General features: G+C 41.2%; 1 protein-coding gene across 6 annotated transcripts in view; it reads right to left on the bottom strand.

Moving 5' to 3' along the window:
* Positions 1-1,674: 1,674 nt before the first annotated feature.
* hpse2 (heparanase 2) overlaps positions 1,675-16,862 on the bottom strand; it is a 74,032-nt gene continuing 58,844 nt past the window's right edge. For 5 of the 6 annotated variants that reach the window (XM_054798252.1, XM_054798256.1, XM_054798255.1 and 2 more), the window contains 6 exons: positions 14,493-14,586; positions 13,961-14,067; positions 13,765-13,879; positions 10,601-10,746; positions 7,684-7,830; positions 1,675-4,589 (listed from right to left, as the gene is read on the bottom strand). In XM_054798252.1, the coding sequence (XP_054654227.1) occupies positions 4,427-4,589; positions 7,684-7,830; positions 10,601-10,746; positions 13,765-13,879; positions 13,961-14,067; positions 14,493-14,586 (772 nt within the window). In that variant the 3' untranslated portion in view covers positions 1,675-4,426. The remainder of the gene's footprint in view (positions 4,590-7,683; positions 7,831-10,600; positions 10,747-13,764; positions 13,880-13,960; positions 14,068-14,492; positions 14,587-16,862) is intronic. The other variant, XR_008573594.1, reaches the window with a different exon arrangement.

Genomic DNA, 16,862 nt, shown 5'->3' on the forward strand with positions numbered 1-16,862 from the left:
CGAAGCCGGCGGGACGCCTCCAGGCGACGGCCGGGATGGTAAGCCCGGCAGAAACAGCAGGACCCCTCCGGGGGATGGCAACATCGTCAGGACACCCCTCGACGGCTGACCAAGGGGGAATTGGAGCCGAACGGCCGCAAGTCATGCACCATTGCCGCAGGAAAGCAGGTAAGCTTCTTGGGCTTACGTGGGGCCAGTAGAGGAACAGATGGCCGTTGGAGCATGAACTGAGCTGAGACAAAAACTCCGGGTTGACCAGGCTGGTGTGTGGGCGACGCCAGGACAGGAAATGAAGATGGCGGTGGCGGTGTGGGCTGAGCCGGGACAGGAACTGAAGATGACTGAGACGACTCATCCGCCTCACGTGAAGGCAAAGCACAGAGTGGCATGTCCGCCTGGCCTCAAGGTGAAGCAGGGAGTGTCTTGTTCACCTGATATGACGACAAAGAAGGGACCATCTCGTCCGCCTGACGTGACAGTGAAGCAGGCAGGGTCCCATCCGCCTGATGTGATGACGAAGCAGGAGCACGACGAGCGAGCTGCGCATCACCAGTCGCACAGCTGATGGTACTAGTCCCCCCTTCCAAAGGCGGATTCCAGACGTCATTCTCTGCCTTGACAACATGGAGTGGGCACCGGGGGATCTGAGACTTGAGACAGCGCAAATTGGACACCGGGCGCGTCGGGTGCTGATGTGGTGCAGGCTCCTGGAGTGTCGGAAGCTGATCTGGTGTAGGCTCCGGGAGCGTCGGAGGCTTGTGATGGCGTGGAGTGGGCACCGGGAGCATCTGAAGCTTGAAAAGCAGGAGTGGGGGGTGAAATGTCCTCCTCTTGGTGTTGCACTGAGGGCAAAACTGGTATGGGTGAGGGGGGCAGTTGGAAGATATGCTGACGTTGAGCAGAGGCCGTAGTGGGCTGAGCCTGACACCAGCAAAACGTACGAAAGACACACGTTGGCGGTATGGATGATGCACAAAGACGTATGAAGTGCGTGTCTTGCAACCTGAAAAAAACATCAGCGCCTGTAGAGTTTGTTTGACATGACAAAGAACCTTTGCGGCCGGTCTGTGGCCGGTCTACGATACGAAAATCACACCCGCACCCTCCATGCGTTTCTTGTGTTTTTTTTGCACGTAGACCAGCCATAGGAGCTGGTACGACCGTTGTGATCTACGCTTCACCGCCACCTATACAGGGCTGGATGGGAGCAGTGTTGGCCACTTTTAATAAGACCACTTTTCAATATGTAAATTCTAAACTTAGTACTATGCTAATAGCTACAGTAGTGGTCATTTCAGTCCTTTACACAGCCTTAAATACTGCTTCATCCCATTTCTCAATCTTCTGTCTTGTTCCTCAACCTAACTAGTCGAGACAGATTCTCATTACAGAGCATCATCGTGTCCACATCTTGTTTGCACAGATGGGAATCTATTGGCTGTCAAAAGAAAGTACTCCATATGAAAATGCCTACAGATAACCTTTGTTGTGATTTGGCGCCATAAGAATCAAGTTGAGTTAAACTGAAATAGTTCAGGAATTGCTTGTATGTCCTAAACTAGATTGGGGTTATAAACACAGGTACCCTGTGCACACACTTGGATCAGCTGCCAGCACTTCAAATCAACTCTGACACATGATCACAAACAATTTTCTTGAGAAAGCGCAGCTCGTTTCAGACCCGTTACATGTGGACATTCTGTTTTCTCGTGGGCTTTTCAAAATTGTGTGCCATACTGTTGTGGTCTGACTGTTGCATGTTGTATGTGCAGCCTTCATTGGGTGTAGTGAACACTGACTTTGGCGGTACAAAGTGTTAACCACGTCCAGGTCACGTCTGCACGATGTCGACACATTTAGACCAGGTTTCCCTCATTAGCAGCTGCTTTGTGCAGCTCTAACATCTGCTTTCTCAATTTTGTTACTATTTGTACGTGCATGCGCAGGTGTGTGTGTACCAAGACGGGTGAAATGGATAGTTTTTTATTTAAGTGCTCACTTATTTTGATTGTTTCAGGAATAAGCTTCTTTGACAGTTGGAGATGGTGACATAATATCTCCAAAAAGAAGACAACATGGCTTAACCTTTTGTTATAGCTCTTGTGTTGGATGTCATAAAAGTGTGCACAGTTGTCAAGCTCTTTCATGACCATTTGCACACAAATCAACAGACTTATCATTCTAGAAGAAACATGGCTCCATCCCTATGATGCAGAGACTAAAACCAGTCAATGCAATGCAGCATTATCACTCACCACCTCCAAGGAAGGCTTGTGTCCAACCCTTGGAAGTCAAGGTTATTCTCGTTGTCTTCTTCTGGTCTCTTTGGGAGGCACTCGGTGTAGTGATGATGGATTTCTTGGTGAAGGGCACCACAATTACCAGGATAAACTACGTTTCAGTGCGGCAGAAATGGTGGAAGGCCATCAAAATGGACAGGAAACCCAGTGCTGTGGCTGTGGAATCTTTCCTTGGAAGACGCGTCACCGTCGGTGGTATCTAGAGAGAAACTGTACCAAGTTAAATCCTCTCAGTCACCCCTCATATGTCACCCATTTTTATATCTTTTTTTTTTTTTTTTTTTTTACTAAAAATATATATAAAACAATCACACTTCATATAATAAAATAATGCTTTCCAAAAATATGAACACCTCCACAATACACATACACATATTTTACACATACAGAGTTCTATAAGTTCATAGCACATCAGCAACGTGATATGGATGCACTGAGTTATCTGCCTAATTCAATGATATTTGGCTTACTGTTCTCGGTCATTGTCAATGTCACATTTAGGTTAGATTTTAAATAGTTATTTGGTAAAGTTTTGATGTTTCCAAATTTTCCTAATGATCTGTCCACACTCATTTAAGTACCATATTGACCCAAAATAGAAGAAAGGTTTTTCTCCCTAGAAAAAAAAAAAAAGCCTGAAAAATATTCACAGTCTAGAAATTTATACATGCAAACCAACAGGTGGCACCAACAACTTCCCAAGCGAGTCAGAGCTTTTCTTCCTGTCACTCACAAAGACCAGAGCCTGAGAGATATGCAGCCAGAACACAGAAACCCACGCGGGTTGGACGAGTTAGCAAGCCACACATGAAACAACTTCCAAGCAGCTAAGAAATATGAATATATGTATCATTTTTTTATTGCAATCCAACATGTGGTATTTCACTAATGCAGAATTTTTGTTTTAAATATACATTTTTTTGTCTTATTTTGACATTTAAATTTTGATATTTAAAAAAATGGTTTTGAAAAAGATTCTTATATTTGGGTCAATACGGTAAATAGCCAAATGGACTGATCATGCATCCTTACCACGTTAATCGGAGAAAAACAAAACAAAATACATCAAAAACAATTATTTAAATAAATGTGTACTATAGGCAAGTAAAAATATAGCTGAACACATGTATTTTCTGTTATGTACATTAGGTCAAGCAAAACCAAAATCAGAAAATTATGGGAAAGTATGTAATTGACTTGAACTTGTTTTTATTGCACACAAGCCGCACAAGATGTTTTATGTTAGGTCTGATTAAATAGAAAACATACCAAGAGTTCTGTCATTAAAAAAAACAACAACGGAAAAATAAAATTATGGTTCTGGAGGAATTGAGAAGTTGTGGTGTCACACTTTCCCGACTTTCACTGATTTGGGATTGTAATGACAGTAAATTTGTGCACAATATATCAAATATCAAACTAGCAGCACCAGAGGACTGTACATTGTAAGGCTGTGATGACAATAGGGTAAAAACAAAAAATAAAACTTGCTTTTAGAATTTTCTGCGTCTATAACTTTAAATGGACGGGGCACGTTAAATCTTCATCTTGCCTTGTCTGTGGTAATCTACTGTCCTGTGTGCCGCAAAGCAACATTGACGCACACTAAAAACAAAACACATTTTCTCTGGAAGACACTTGATATGTTTTGGGGGAAGAAACACATCCATTGAGCGCTGTGCATAAAAGACTGGACATACACATCAGTAGCTTCATCAGTAAACCACATGTAAACTTCATGCTAGTTTCTCTTTGAGGAGAGAATATGTCAACAAGGTTGCCTGGTCTGAATTTGCTCTCAGTTTTTCCCCTTTCACGTGGGAAGTGATCGAGAGGATAACATTCGCTTGGAAGACTTGATGAGCCAGTCAAGAGAAAGTTGAGCTTAATCGAATCAATTCTGAATTCCCCTACAGAATTTGTGTAGACTTTCTGCTGAAATAAAGAGAAATGGGTTCAGTGCGGTGAACATAGTCTGTCTAGTTGAAACGGGGACCAATGAAGATCAGTGTACAGGAAAGAAGAAGGCTGTCTTACTGGAACTGTCCACTGTGTCCTTCCTCCGTCTTGCAGAGAAGAGTCAAACAAATGAGGTCTCTTTTTTTTTGAAAAAGGGTGAGTCTCTGTTATCTTCGGCATGCGTAGGCGTTTATGTTTTTCACGACGTAGAAGCCAATGGTCATGGGAGGCATGGCTATAGTCCGTCCCGCCCGCAAGGTTTTGGGCTTGAAGTCCGGGAATGTCTCATTGTCCAGCATGAACAACCTTTCGCCATTCAGCTGCACGTGTCTAAAAGGAGGAGAGGAATAAAAAACAAAAATACATGATTTCTGTTTGACAGCCCCCTTCCCAAAAATGAAAAAAAAAAAGAGATGACCAATGATCCATGTTTGGTAAATTATGAATATACTGGTGGCCGCACGGTGGCCTAGTGGGTAGCATGTTAGCCTCACACTCTGGAGATCGAGGATTCGAATATCCGCATCTCTTTGTGGAGTTTGCATGTTCTCCAGCTTCCTCCCACGTCCCCAAAACAAGCAGCTAAATTGTCCATAGGGTTGTTTGTCAATATGTGCCTGATATGTGATTGGTCAAAGTCAGCTGGCATAGGCTCCAGCTCACCCGTGATCCTTAAAAGGACAGGCATATAGAAAATGGATGGATGGAGTATATAAGTTGTACACTTGGGGGTGCTACTGCTACTAGAGTGAAATGCACTGTAGCTAAAGTAAAAGCATGGAAACTTTATACTTACTCCAAACACACAGCACAGTGGACTTTAATATATTTCCATTTATTCAAACTACTATTTAACGTTATAAGAAATTATATAAAGAGTTTTGAACGGCTACATTCCACATCAATATGGACAATAACATGGGAATGTAGTCAACATGACCTTCAGCCTTATCAAAGTTTTATTTATTTATCAAGTTAGATCACATCAGGTTTTACAGGATAATTACTAACCAACAGGAGTGTCACGAGATCAAAATGTGGTGAGATTTCTCGTTCAGAAAAAAACTGTCTCGCGATCATAAACAGATTAATTAATCACACGATTAATGAAAATGAACTCGATAATTTTGCCCGCCTCCATATATTGCCATGTGAAGAATGTGTGTCTATTTTCCTTGTCTCACGCTGCCAAACATGCAGGAAGAGGTTTTACTCTCTGCACTGGTACAGAACCTCGACGCTTCATAGAACAACGGCTTGAGACATTGTGAGACGGAGTGAGACCTCCTGTCAGTCATACAGTTGATTTGTCTCTGTGGAGGGAGGCGGGGCCACTAGCATACACACAGCAAAAGAATGGAGCCTCGTGAGGGGCAATGCAAGGTAGTAGAATTTTGGAGGAAAAGAGATGATTGCAATGCCAAATTTAATATTGAATATTAATAATGAGCCAGGTGAGCCCATCAACACAAACAAGCCAGTATGACAAATCTGTCGGCAAACTAAATACAAATGGAACAGCACAAAATGGCGTGCGTTCACAGAGAGTGTAGTTTAATACATCGCAGACGATATGCTGCTCTTTAATATCGTTGAAGAGCCAGCATTTCAAGAAATGCTGCTAACATTTGACAGACAGTCTGGACTGCCTGTGAGAGAGAACGTGTTACAAATGGCAATTCCACAACTTTACAGTGAAAAGTGACATATTGAAAGAAATATTGCAATATCATGATATATTATTATAATTACCGTATATCATCTTAACATTAGTGGTTTGTTTAGTCTCAAAAAATGCTTCAGGTTGTGGGACAGTAATCATTTCAAAACTGCATTGTTTTGCGAAAAAAGTTTGTTTTCTCAGTCCTATTTTTCATTGTACTTTTCTTAAAATTAATGTTAAAATCGCTTCTCGTCTCGTGAGTTGGGTATGTCGTGCCACCCCTGCTAACAGCAACCATTGTCTTTTTTTTTTAATCACTGAATCAAAAAATAATTGAAGCATTCTGTGTTTTTTCTTGCAAATTAAGGTGCACTGGATGAGATTACTGAAGGGTGATTAACAATGAAAAATGCTTCAAAAATCAGATCTATAAGTAAATTATGTTATACGCTTGTACACTGTTATACACACCATCTATAAAAAAAAAACTTCACCATCTGACAAAAATAAAATAAAAAACATATTCCTTATCAATAGAAAATTAAATATTTCATCAGGTCATATTATTCTTTATACATACAGTATTAGTATCAATACCCGTCGTTGCGCACCTTTTGTTATTGAAATTGCAGCAGGAATTAGAGAGAGGGAGCTCAGCTACAGTTGGTATCTTAAGACAATAACATTGGGCTCGGTAATAAGCAGCTGTGAATCAGTCAATATATGCCAAAGCTTTGATGCACCATATGGATGTAAACCACCATTAACAAATACCACTAGTCAGACAAATTTATAGACATCTGGTATGACTGCATTCTTCGTAAAAGTCTCAGTGTGCTTGCTGTCTGTGGTCATAGTCAAAGTACTTGAGGCCTGAAAAAGGCCCATCGTTAGCTTAATGTCCTCCTTACTGCCTTGCTATGTCGTTCTAACACCAAAAAGATTCTCCATCAGTGCATGGTTATTTAAGGACTAGGCCTGATCCTCCATTAGGAGGTATCACATAACACACATGCAAACACTTACAAGCACGCGCATACACTTTAAGCCCATGAGTTTAAGTAACTGGAGAGAAAAGAGAAAAGGCTTACCTTAATTCTGTGTGTGATTAATGGATTTAAAAAAATTAAAAACAAATAAAATCTAGATACCGTGCAATAAAAATGCATTCTACAAAGATGCAAACAGCAGTAAGTTCAAAGGATTGCAGGAACTGATGACTGTTTTTATATCTAAGTTGGCAGGTAACATGCAAAGCCGTGCAATCTAATCTGCCGTTTGCAGCCACCGAGTGTTAGAACTTCCAAGTGAAGAATCACAATTAATTAGCAAATGAATTTTTTATTGCAACTTTTTATGAATTAAAGCAATAATAAATACAACACAAATACTTGTAGTAAAATTACCACACAATAATCTTGAATAAAATAGATTTAAGGTAACCAGGATTGATTAAAATATGAATTGTTATAAATTAACTTATAAACTAATTACTGCATTACGACAAATAATATTATGGAAAAAACAAAAATGTAAATTATATCTTTATTATTTAATTTGAATATATGAATGTTTTCTTTCCTCTTTGTTTCATATAATCAAACCTAATTATTCATATATGCCAATAATGACAAGCTTGAATGAAACTGGATGGGCACTTTAGTTTTTAATCAAAATAAATATAACTCGCTTAATGTGCATAATTATGTTTTTGCGTATGTGTGTGTGGGGGTGTGTGTGTGTGTGTGTGTGTACACTAACTTGGCTCTGAGTCCATCGTTACCGAAGGGCTGCAACAGGTATTGATGCACTGTCTTGTTCCGCAACGTCCCCGCCAACTTAATTTTCTTCCGCGATCGATGCAGGTTGATGATGTAAATCGTTATGGAGCCTCTCAGATAGTTGTGACTGGTGCAGTGAGGAAAATGACATGTTAATTTTGTTATTTGTCTTCTTCACTCAGCTCAGTAAAAAAAAAAAAAATAATAATAATAATAATTCCAGTTGCATGGGTAGGGACACCTGGTAGGCCCACCCATGACAAACACCACTTAGGTGAGGGACCAGACAAAGCGTAGCTCAAATAGACACCAATGATGAGTCAGACAAATGGACCTGGTTTTCCCTCGCCTGGACGGCGGTCACCAGGGCCCCCCTCTGGAGCCAGGCCTGGAAGTGGGGCACAAGGATGAGCGTCTGGTGGCCAGGCCTGTACCTATGGGGGCCGGCTGGGCAAAGCTCGAAGAGGCAACATGGGCCCTGACCCCTTTGGCCCCTCCCATAAGCTCACCACTCAAAGGGGTGGTGGCCAAAGGGGTTGGGAGCAGAGTGAGCTGGGTGGCAGCCAAAGGCGGGGAATTGGCGGTCTGATCCTCGGCTGCAGAAGCTAGCTCTCGGTACTTGGAATGTCACCCCTCTGGTGGGGAAGGAGCCTGAGCTGGTACGCGAGGTGGAGAAGTTCCAGCTAGACAGACTGGTGTGGCATCTGCAGTGATGCTGACTCTGCATTGGTCCGTTGTGGTGCAGAATTAACAGTCAAATTCACAGTCGATCTACGTTCCTACTCTCACCTATGGTCATAAGCTTTGGGTAGTAACCAAAAGGACAAGATCGTGGGTACAAGCGGCCAAAATGAGTTTTCTCCGTAGGGTGGTGGCTCTCCCTTAGAGAAACGCGGAATAGAACCGCTGCTCCTTTGCATCGAGAGGAGCCAGATCAGGTGGCTCGGGCATCTGCTCAGGATGCCTCACGGACGCTTCACTGGGGAGGTGTTCAGGGCACGTCTTACTGGCAGGAGGCCTCGGGGAAGACACGTTAGAGAGACTATGTCTCTCAGCTGGCCTGGGAACACCCCAGGATCTGCCGTAAAGAGCTGGACGAAGTAGCCGGGGAAAATGAAATCTGGGCTTCCCCGCTTAGGCTAAAGAGACGCCAGTCTTTCAAAGCGCTATTATCGTCTGCAATACAACTTTAGAGCAAGAACATCCAGATTGGATCAAGAGGAGCAATGAAGATAAACTATCACCATGTTGCGTACTATATTATTTATAATCAAGAGACTGCATGTTGAACTGAGGCTCTTAGAGTTACAGTGAAGGCTACAGAGCAAATATGTTTCCAGTATTAAAAAGCTATTTCTGGAAAGTCAAAGGTCCCGTGCAGGGTGTGAATGTAACAGACAACACTTCTTGGGTTACACAAACATTGTTTGAGTCCCTCTCCTGAGAGAAAAGCACTGGGGACACAACCTGATAGGGAGACTGGCTAAAGGTAAATAACTCAAAGAGACAGATAAGACAAACATGATATAATCTAATAAGAGCTCCAATATGAAGGCAAAGACAACACTGCTCTAGTGAATACCACATGTTGGCTTTGGTGTTCAGGGTCAATGCTTTGCGCTTCTAAATGTTCGTGTCACATCTAAATCGCATTTTTATGCATACATTCCTTTTATTATGACTTGGCTACACCATTCGCCATGTATTTCATGAACCTTAGTCAATACAAACATAATGACAAATGACGCAACATGGCGTTTGAGTGTATGTAAAAATGCTGGAGCTTTGTTCCTGAGATGGCGCAAGAGATAATGACCTCTCAGACATGGCAGAAGATGATGTTCTCCAAAATAGGAACATAAACATGTGTTTGTTGGTGTTTGATGTTGGTGCATTGCTGGAAACATGAAAACAGAAGATTAACCACTAAAAGGGGTAAAAGGGCGGCAAAAGCCAAGTATCTAATCTGCAAAGACTTTTCAAGCCGCCAACTGCCTGAGTATATTTATGCTATGTGCTGTCTAATACGGTGCAGTCTAGTCACTGAGACTACAAACGGCTGTCCACTTGCAGGCTTAGCAAAACCACAAAACGGCACAAACAAAGATAATTGAATTTAATCCGAGAAGTAGTGCTATGTACTACCTTGTTATGTACAGTATAATATGACTTCATGTTTGACTGGTCATGGGTATCACTGCACACACGCACCTGGTGGCTAGCTGTCAGCACCAACTGAAAACTATTTGAGCTATCTACAGACATGTAATCCAACCTCATCAGTAAATTAGTTACTTGGGCCTGTTTACCACCTCTACCATCTTACCTGTGTAGTTCTTGAACATTTTTTCCTGCCTTGTAAGTGAGCCCTATGGGGAGTAAGGCCGTAAATCTAGCTTGGTGCTGACAGCCTCTGGCCTGGGTTAAATGATAACCTTGAACAGGCCATGCTGGTACTCTTTATCTCCTCCCTACACAGACTACCTTATTGTCCCACCCCCTCAAATGGACCCCTCCAGCCAATCCGAGATGGAATAAAGGCGTACCACACATTTCAGCAACTCTTTGACAGCAGAGAGGCAGAATCCACACACCTGATAAGTGATACCCGTTAACTTTTATAGGCTCTGAACTGTGAATGTGCGGGTGTCCACGGTCTGCCTATTTATGTGAAGCTGAATAAGCCGGCTGTGGACTATGCTGTTCGTTCAAACACACTGAGCCTCAGGTGTTTGCAGGAGGACACATGGAGTCTGCTTTCAATCTGAATCCCCCTGCAACTTTCCCAAACTGGTTCCAGTCTCTTGGAGGCTAAGAGGACCCTAGCTCTGAAAATACCAAATCATTGTAAATAACGTATACCCTGGCTGTGGAGATGGTTGTGTCAAAAAACCTACTTGGAGTAGCTGGTACAGTGGGCATAAATGCGCAGTTTGTCTCGTATGACTCGTCCTGATTGGGGCTTCCTTTGCAGTCCGGCAACCCGCACTGCTAAAACCTTTGGCCCAACCAAATGCTTGAAGACCAGAGAGAACCAGTAATCCTGCAAAGGTGAGACCAGCACAGATAGATGGATCAGAATTTTTCCCCCCTCATATTAAATTGTGAAAAGCAATGTAGGGTATCTGGCAAAAGCCCAAGAGGAATTTATTGGTTAACAAATCAGTCAGGATCAAATGCGTGATTGTTCGACACTTGAAGCTGTACCTGTGACATTTCACATTTCTTTGACCAAAGCGGGTTCAGAACGACAGTTTAAGTTATGACACAATATTATGCCGTTCCCAGTGTTCATTCATTGCTGTTGTACCACAATGTGTCTCTCTCTCTATGCATAAGACAGACTCAACACCTCTCCAAGAGACCCTGAACAACATGTGTTCCTCAGGAAGTTCCCATGCAATCCTGCATATGGCAGCATTTAGGGGCTTATTTTTTTCCATGCAGACTTTAACTTAATTTGCTGCTCAGCCATCGAAAAACCAGAGCACAGTATACTGTTGGCTACGGGCAGAGAAGGGATGCTTGGATTATTGTACTGTCGGTTCAGAACTGTGTCCTGTGATTAATTGCATAGTGAATACAAGAAGGAACAATTGCGAGTCACGGTTTGGGATCTCACACTGTTAACACGTGCAAGATGGTCAGTGTGGTGCTGTACTTAACTTCTCACAATGCAAATTATTGACAAAATATTGACATCTGCATCTGTGAGAATAGCGATAATGTCAAATCCTAATGCAGCTGTCATAATTATTAATATTACTATAACATTAATGTAACGTAAATGGACACGTGTAATGAACAAAATGACAAGATGACAAAGACAGAGTGTTGCAGTAACATTGTGCAGCTCAACTTCAGAACTAATGCAATGAATACAAGTGAAGCTTTGAAGTTATAATATACTGCAGTAGTACTAATTCAGTCAGCTCATCCTTTACAGCCACAAAAATTATTTTGCTGGTATGAGGAGACATAACACCTTCCACTGCAGTGGCAACCCTAGACCGCCTATTCGTATCAATATTGGTGATAAATAATTGAAATGATTATAGTGTGATTTAACTATTAGCAGTAGCGCAGAATGTACGCACTTGCCCTGATTTGAAGACCTGCTGCGGACTAAAGACATGAAAACTGATAGCGGTTGTTGAAGAGATGCCAGTCTGCTTCCTGAGCCCCATGGAGATGCACTGCAACACTTTTGCCTGCAAGACCATAGCTAATATTGTGCATCAGGAGATTGAATCTGTATGTGTGTGTGTGTGTGTGTGTGTGTGTGTGTGTGTGTGTGTTGCATGTAACAAAATTAACAGAATGGAACATGTAATGTCCTCTCTGGGAATGAACAAAGTACAGTCATAAAAAATGATGTGTTTACGTAGCACCACACACTAGATCTTTTTGCAGCTCAAAAAAGTTATCTAAGATAACGAGATGTGGGAATTCACAAAGCACCTGTGGATGAAGACGACAAAACGGTGCAATTGTTAACGTAAGTAAAAGAGAAGGGCGGGATAACTATAAAAACAGAGAAGCGATTGAAGTCTGTGAGCTGGGAAGGGATTCGACATCTACTTTACCTAAAGGGTAAGGAAGGGGCCGGGTCATAAATTTCTTATCCACAGGACAGGTTGGCCCTGCAGTGCATTCTCCCAGCAGGTAGGCGAGTGCAGCCTTCAGGAAAAAAAGCAACTTTAAAAGCATTGTGATCCTAGCGGGGGACCCCCAGTCCAAAATAAATAATGGAGACACAGGAGGAAGAAAAATAAGGTCATTTTCAATGTTTATGGTCTCATATCTGACGTGAGTCTCAAAAGGCCGTATCCAAAAGAAAGGTATGGCAAAAGTGTGTCGTTCATGAAAGTAGGTGTTATGGAGACCGGGATGTTGGATTGTTCATACAGTATTTCTAAAGGCTAAATGATAACAAATGTTTCTTCTCATGTTTAATTGCACGTCAAAGTAAATCTTGACTCGCCTATTTTATCTTTGCTTGAACTGTACCGGTTTTTAATTTCAAAGCGTTGAACTAACTTCTCTTATGCTAGCATTTCACCACTTTATAACTCTAATTAACTAACTAACTAATTTATTTTTATCACCCGACAAAATGGTTATTTTACTTAAACTACCAAATTAACATCGACTTATGGAGAGCAACACAAACAATATTAAAAGGGTTAAAAAGTGTTTGTCCTTGTCTCCATGTCCCCTCGAAGAGGAGTGCAGCATGTAAGTATAACATTTTGGTCAAATGTAACATTGTGATTTATTTTTTATTATTTCACTGTTACTGGTCAGCTCTCTTTCAGCCTGTTGGATATTTTACTTACATGGTTGTATACCAGCATCTCAAGTTGCATCTCTCTCAGCAGCCCAATGTGATGCACAGAGAGGCGCACAGTTGCAATGGGGGTTGAGGGAGAGACGGTGACACTGTCCTGAGTTACTGACAAAGGGCTAAGGTTACATGGCATTTCGCCCTTGCGTCTAACCACTCATCACCACTAAACGCCTTTCATCTCAGCTAATAGCTCCCATGGGAAAAAGCAAAGAGGTGCAATCCAGGAGAAGCAGACTGTATACGGGCTCTAATATAGAGTCCCGAGTTGTCCTGCTGCTAGGTAGATTCAATTTGTATCCCGTGAATCAACAAATACTTTGTTAAAATTTACTATGGTTATACGACTCAGCTGCACGGTGACCTAGTGGTTAGCATGTTGGCCACACAGTCTGGAGATCACAGTCGAATCTCTGTTGGACATCTCTGTGTGGAGTTTACATGTTCTCCCTGAGTGTGGGTTTTCTCCGGCTTCCTCCCGCATTCCGAAAACGTCCATGTTTGGTTATTTGGCAACACTAAATTGTCCATCGGTATGAATGTGAGTGTGCATGGTTGTTTGTCTATATGTGCCCTACTGATTGGCTGGCAACCAGCCCAGGGTGTACCACGCCTCTCGCTCGAAGTTAGCTGGAATAGGCTCCAGCATACATTACCAACCCTAATAAGGACAAGCGGCATAGAAGATGAATAATGAATGAATATACAACTTACCGGTAAAGGGTTAAAATGCTGGTCCACAAGATGCGTGTATCCGTGATCAAAGAACGAGTGGCGTAAAACAACGTCAATTCCCTGAACAGCAGCCATTCCCAGAGTGTTAGCCCACCTGGAATATGAGACAAATAAATACATTTCACTGACAAATGTTCAAATCAGGGAGCTTCAGTGTGCAAAAAATATTATTTACAGGAAAGCACTAGCGTATGTGTCCGATAGATTACTGATGCCTCCTGCCCATGCTGGACCGAGTCCACCCAGCCACACTTTCTTACCGGGCGTATGTGTGTTCACAACCTGCAGAAAATAATAGATACACAGGTGTAAATTAATCAATTAATAATAATGAATAAATAAGAATAAACTGTAATTATTTTTTGTGTTTAAAATGCTTAAAGTCCACATGGAGGTTTAACTATCAATAAGAAGTTTAAGCAAATGAATGGCCAAAAGTAGGTATACACGTTTTAAATGAACTTATGCACTGTAAATAAGTTCATCTAAAAACTTTATACCTACATTTGCATATTTAGATACGCAGCAGATATTTCTTCCCAAGGTGCCTGAGCAAGGTTTACTTCAGCCAAGAACAGTTATCATTGACCGACATGTATCTGAATGGATATAAAGATATTAAAATACCAATACAAGGAGTCTCGTCAGATAAAGATATGGAAATTAAAAATCTCAATGTATTGTGTAATACACAAAAATATCAGTACCTTGGCTACTTTAGTGATCTGTTCTCTCAGGGTATCCAACAAACGTGTCTTTAAGAAATCCTCCACTTTTTTCACCCGGCCATCCTGGAAATAACTGTAAAGCACATACAGTGGAACTGTAAAGTAAAAAAATAAACCAAAAACTAACCAAATTATTATTATTATTTTTTTTATTTTGTCTCAATCAGGGCATGTAGTCCTCCTTTCTCCGCTATGCTGTGTATCTTGTGTGCTAAAAATCCTATTTATGCCATCATTTCTTCATTCTGTCCCATAGCTCTTCAAATAAGTAATTGAAATGGGTGTGCCAGGGAATTTCAAAGTTTGGCACAAAGAGCCTCCCCTCAGTGAATATAAAAGGGCTTAGGCCTCCCTTGCTCACCGAAACAGATTTTCTGAGGCCTGTTTTGTGTTTTCTGCTCAACCCCGGCTGTGACCTCTCACTGTAGGATTAAAATTCAAATCAGTTTCCCTTTAAACTTAACTGAAGTTTACTTAGCAAGTACTAAGATGTTTTTTCTCATTTTGCTCAAGCTGCTGCACCTCCCTTGAGTTTTCTGGCACCTCCAGGTCCACGTCACACTTTGAAAACCCCTGTCTTAATTTACATATCAAACACAACTAAGAAGACTCACTGGTATTAAGAAAAAAGTTCATCACCATCTTTAGTTCATGACCGTATAATTGCAGACTTTACAGGTCGATGGCCTGACTTTAATTTTAATATAACGTGGCAAACAGGATCATTATCTTCATAATTTTAATCATGAAATGATCAACAATATCACATTTTACCATCATGTTGAGGCAAATAGAGGCAGTGCAGCCTTGTTTCATGAACACCAAATACGTTTTTGGATGAACAGTGCACATAAAGTCAACATATTCCAGAGAAAGGTTCCACATTAATTAAAAAGACATGCTAGGAAACGGCAGCACGCCTCTTTGTGAAAAAATGTAAAACATTTGTTGCTTTGTGTATGTTTCTCTTTAGCATCCTAAGGGAAATAAAAGCTATTAAAAAACATTACAGATGGTCTCAGCTCAGCTGCAACTGCTTCGAGCCATTTTTACTTTCTTTTATTTCGAAAATCGAGAATGAAACCAAGAAAATGATGTAGATTCCCTAGTCAAATTGACAATGTTAATGAAGCCAGTAGAGCGGAGAAAAATGGGTGATTACAATGATAGCATCAAAGGATTCCAGGCATAGGCATAAAATCTGCATACACATGTGCCAACACTGCAGATATGAGAACATGCGGTCGTGTGGTTTGATTTTTACCATGCTAAAATACACGTTTTACTATTTTCTTTATTTCTGGCGCAACAATTTCCTAAATGTGACTTGTTTTTATCTGATGTTCACTGTATATTGTATTTGTACAAGTGTCAGTTGTGTTCAATAGAAAAATCATGCACATACTGGATACTTAAATAATAATACAAATGTATAATGTATAATGTATAAGTAGCGAGAAAAAGACTATCAACAATTAAAGTGTGCCAAGTGAGTAAAGTAAGCTTATAAAGTCAGTGCAAAAAATGCACATAACTGAGAAATTATGACCAAGTTTCTTTTGAATTAAGCAGCACCATCTGTAAATCTGTAGGGCTTGAATCATTAATAGTTGAAGTAAACTACTGTATAAATGCTTTACAGACAACTAGAAAACATATGATGTTTGGGAACCTGTGTGTGTGTGTGTAATGTGATCTTTTAGCAGTCAAATACAGTTAAAGCACATAATAAGCATGTTATTTAAGGTGGAAGACCTGTCTTTCATAAGCGGTGAAGCCCTTCTAAACCCTGCTAATGCGCCACAGCTTGCAATTACGGCTCACATTAAGTGTGCTGTTCAGAGGCCTCTTGTCATTAAATAGGAAGTAAATTTGTCCCATTTACTTTTTGAGGTCATATTTTCACAAGCCCGGGCGGCAGTGTAGTAGTGCTATCCCATGTTAGATTTAACAAGGTCAGAGGGCCTAACTGGAGGTTGCCATCTCAATCTGAGTTTGTTCCACCTCAATATGCTGTTCTGAAGGAATATACTGCAAGATGTACAATCAAATACCAAATTTAGGTCGAAGGATGTTGCTCAGAGTGATGAAGCTAGAGGCAGAATTACTTCAAACTACGCAAATTACGCAAAAATGTAAAAGTATTGTTATGTTAGAGGAAAGATTTTTCCACCTGACTAGAGTAGTGCGTTATGTCTGAATTGATGTACATTTTATTCTCCTCAGAAAAGAAGTCACAATATATCACTTGAATATCACATCCTGTTGTTTTTTACCTTGCATGAGCACACCCACACATTGCCTAATTGAAGGACACGTCTCCAGCCGTGTGAGGATAAGTAGTGGTTG

The sequence above is a fragment of the Dunckerocampus dactyliophorus genome, chromosome 14 (genome assembly GCF_027744805.1).
Source record: "Dunckerocampus dactyliophorus isolate RoL2022-P2 chromosome 14, RoL_Ddac_1.1, whole genome shotgun sequence".
NCBI lineage: Eukaryota > Metazoa > Chordata > Actinopteri > Syngnathiformes > Syngnathidae > Dunckerocampus > Dunckerocampus dactyliophorus.